Source organism: Echinops telfairi, unplaced genomic scaffold (genome assembly GCF_000313985.2).
Source record: "Echinops telfairi isolate 266 unplaced genomic scaffold, ASM31398v2 ScPeMD7_70;HRSCAF=299, whole genome shotgun sequence".
Classification (NCBI taxonomy): domain Eukaryota; kingdom Metazoa; phylum Chordata; class Mammalia; order Afrosoricida; family Tenrecidae; genus Echinops; species Echinops telfairi.
Genome location: NW_022103968.1, coordinates 27,698,287 through 27,699,770, shown reverse-complemented (window position 1 = coordinate 27,699,770; position 1,484 = coordinate 27,698,287). Strand labels below are relative to the sequence as shown.

Here is a 1,484-nt window from a genome sequence, read left to right as displayed (position 1 = left end):
CAGTCCCCTCTTCTAGCTCCTCTTCAAGTATGCCAATTCCAGACCCCGACCCTCTTTCCCTGGTTCAGGCTACCAAGCCCTGCAGGGAAGCAGACATGAGTTGAGCCCAGGCTCACTGACTGGGCCTTAGAGGTGGGAGGTAGGAGGCCCACGCTGCTGCCCAAGCAACCCAGGACTCCCGAACTGCCAGGCTCCAGGACCCAAGGGTAGAAGAGGGTGAAGGACACATTGCCAGGGTGGGAGAGGCAGCTTCCAGCTAGACCCTGGGTTAGGAGACACCAACATACTCCAGGCCCTGGCTCTTGGGCCAGGCTGCCCAGGCAGGCCTACTGCCGCTGAAACCTGGGCCCTGACTTTTGAGTCAGCGGCAGGAAGTGGAAAGAGAGGGAGAACTGCTGTTTCTCTGGGTCTTCAGGAAGGACCCTTCATTTCAGGGCCCCAGCACCTCTCCTCTGGACCCTCACTCAGTCCTCCCAGGTCTGGGGAGATAGTAGACAGGGCCTACCACCCACCCCTCTCTTCCCATCTAAGCCTGGCCAAGACGATGGGTTTCACTAAACTCCAGTCACCTACTGTTTCCATCTCTGGGGAGTGCTACTCAACAGCAGGCCTCCCAGAGGAAGCCACAGTCCAGTTCAGGCCGATGCTTTCCTCCTGGAGAATATGGCTGAAGCCTGACTCCAGTGGCCCTGCCTGAGTCTGTGCTTAACTGGCCCTGCTGCCCCGACGGACTGGGCTCTAGATCTCCAAGTTTTTGGCTGGTGCCGTGTGTTGTGTCTGCCTGTGTTGCTGTGTGGAGGACGCTTGGGTCTGAGAGTCTTGCTGAGCAGGGCCTCTTAATGTTGGGATGAGCCTGGAGACCTGAGCCTGCTGGAACTGCGACCTTTAACTCTCTACAGATTTCCCCCTTAGAGGAGCTTGGAGGCGGCCCCAGCCCGGTCAGTCCGCGGGGTGGGGGTGGGGGTGGGGGCTAGAGAGGCTTCCGTGGTGGCGACTGTATCGGCGTCGGCGAGGCGGGAGGGGCCGTTCCTGCTGCGCGCTTGACACTGTGGGCGGTTGGGGGGCTCACTCACACCCCAGCTCTGCGATCCCATGCTCGCTGATTCGCGGGGTGTCGGGTCTGGGACGCCTCCTGACGCTCTGCCGCTTGCCTCTGCCGTCTGTCTGTCTCCCGCTCCAGTGGCCCTCTCACCCTTCACTGTAACACGCCGTATAGGTCACCCCTATCAGAACCGGACGCCCCCTAAGAAGAAGAAGCCACGCACGTCCTTCACGCGCCTGCAGATATGCGAGCTGGAGAAGCGCTTCCACCGCCAGAAGTACCTGGCCTCGGCCGAGCGCGCCGCCCTGGCCAAAGCGCTCAAAATGACCGACGCGCAGGTCAAAACCTGGTTCCAGAACCGCCGGACGAAGTGGAGGTGAGCTCTCGCGGGCGGGCACGGCCACTTGTGCGTGCACACTTGAGCCAGATGCGGCTACCTGAT

The 1,484-nt window shown here is 61.3% G+C and overlaps 1 protein-coding gene across 1 annotated transcript in view; it reads left to right on the top strand.

The window, feature by feature from the left end:
* TLX1 (T cell leukemia homeobox 1) overlaps positions 1-1,484 on the top strand; it is a 26,281-nt gene that overhangs the window by 22,472 nt on the left and 2,325 nt on the right. Inside the window, exon 2 of the mRNA XM_013004178.1 lies at positions 1,181-1,418. Coding sequence (XP_012859632.1) covers positions 1,181-1,418 — 238 coding nt within the window. The remainder of the gene's footprint in view (positions 1-1,180; positions 1,419-1,484) is intronic.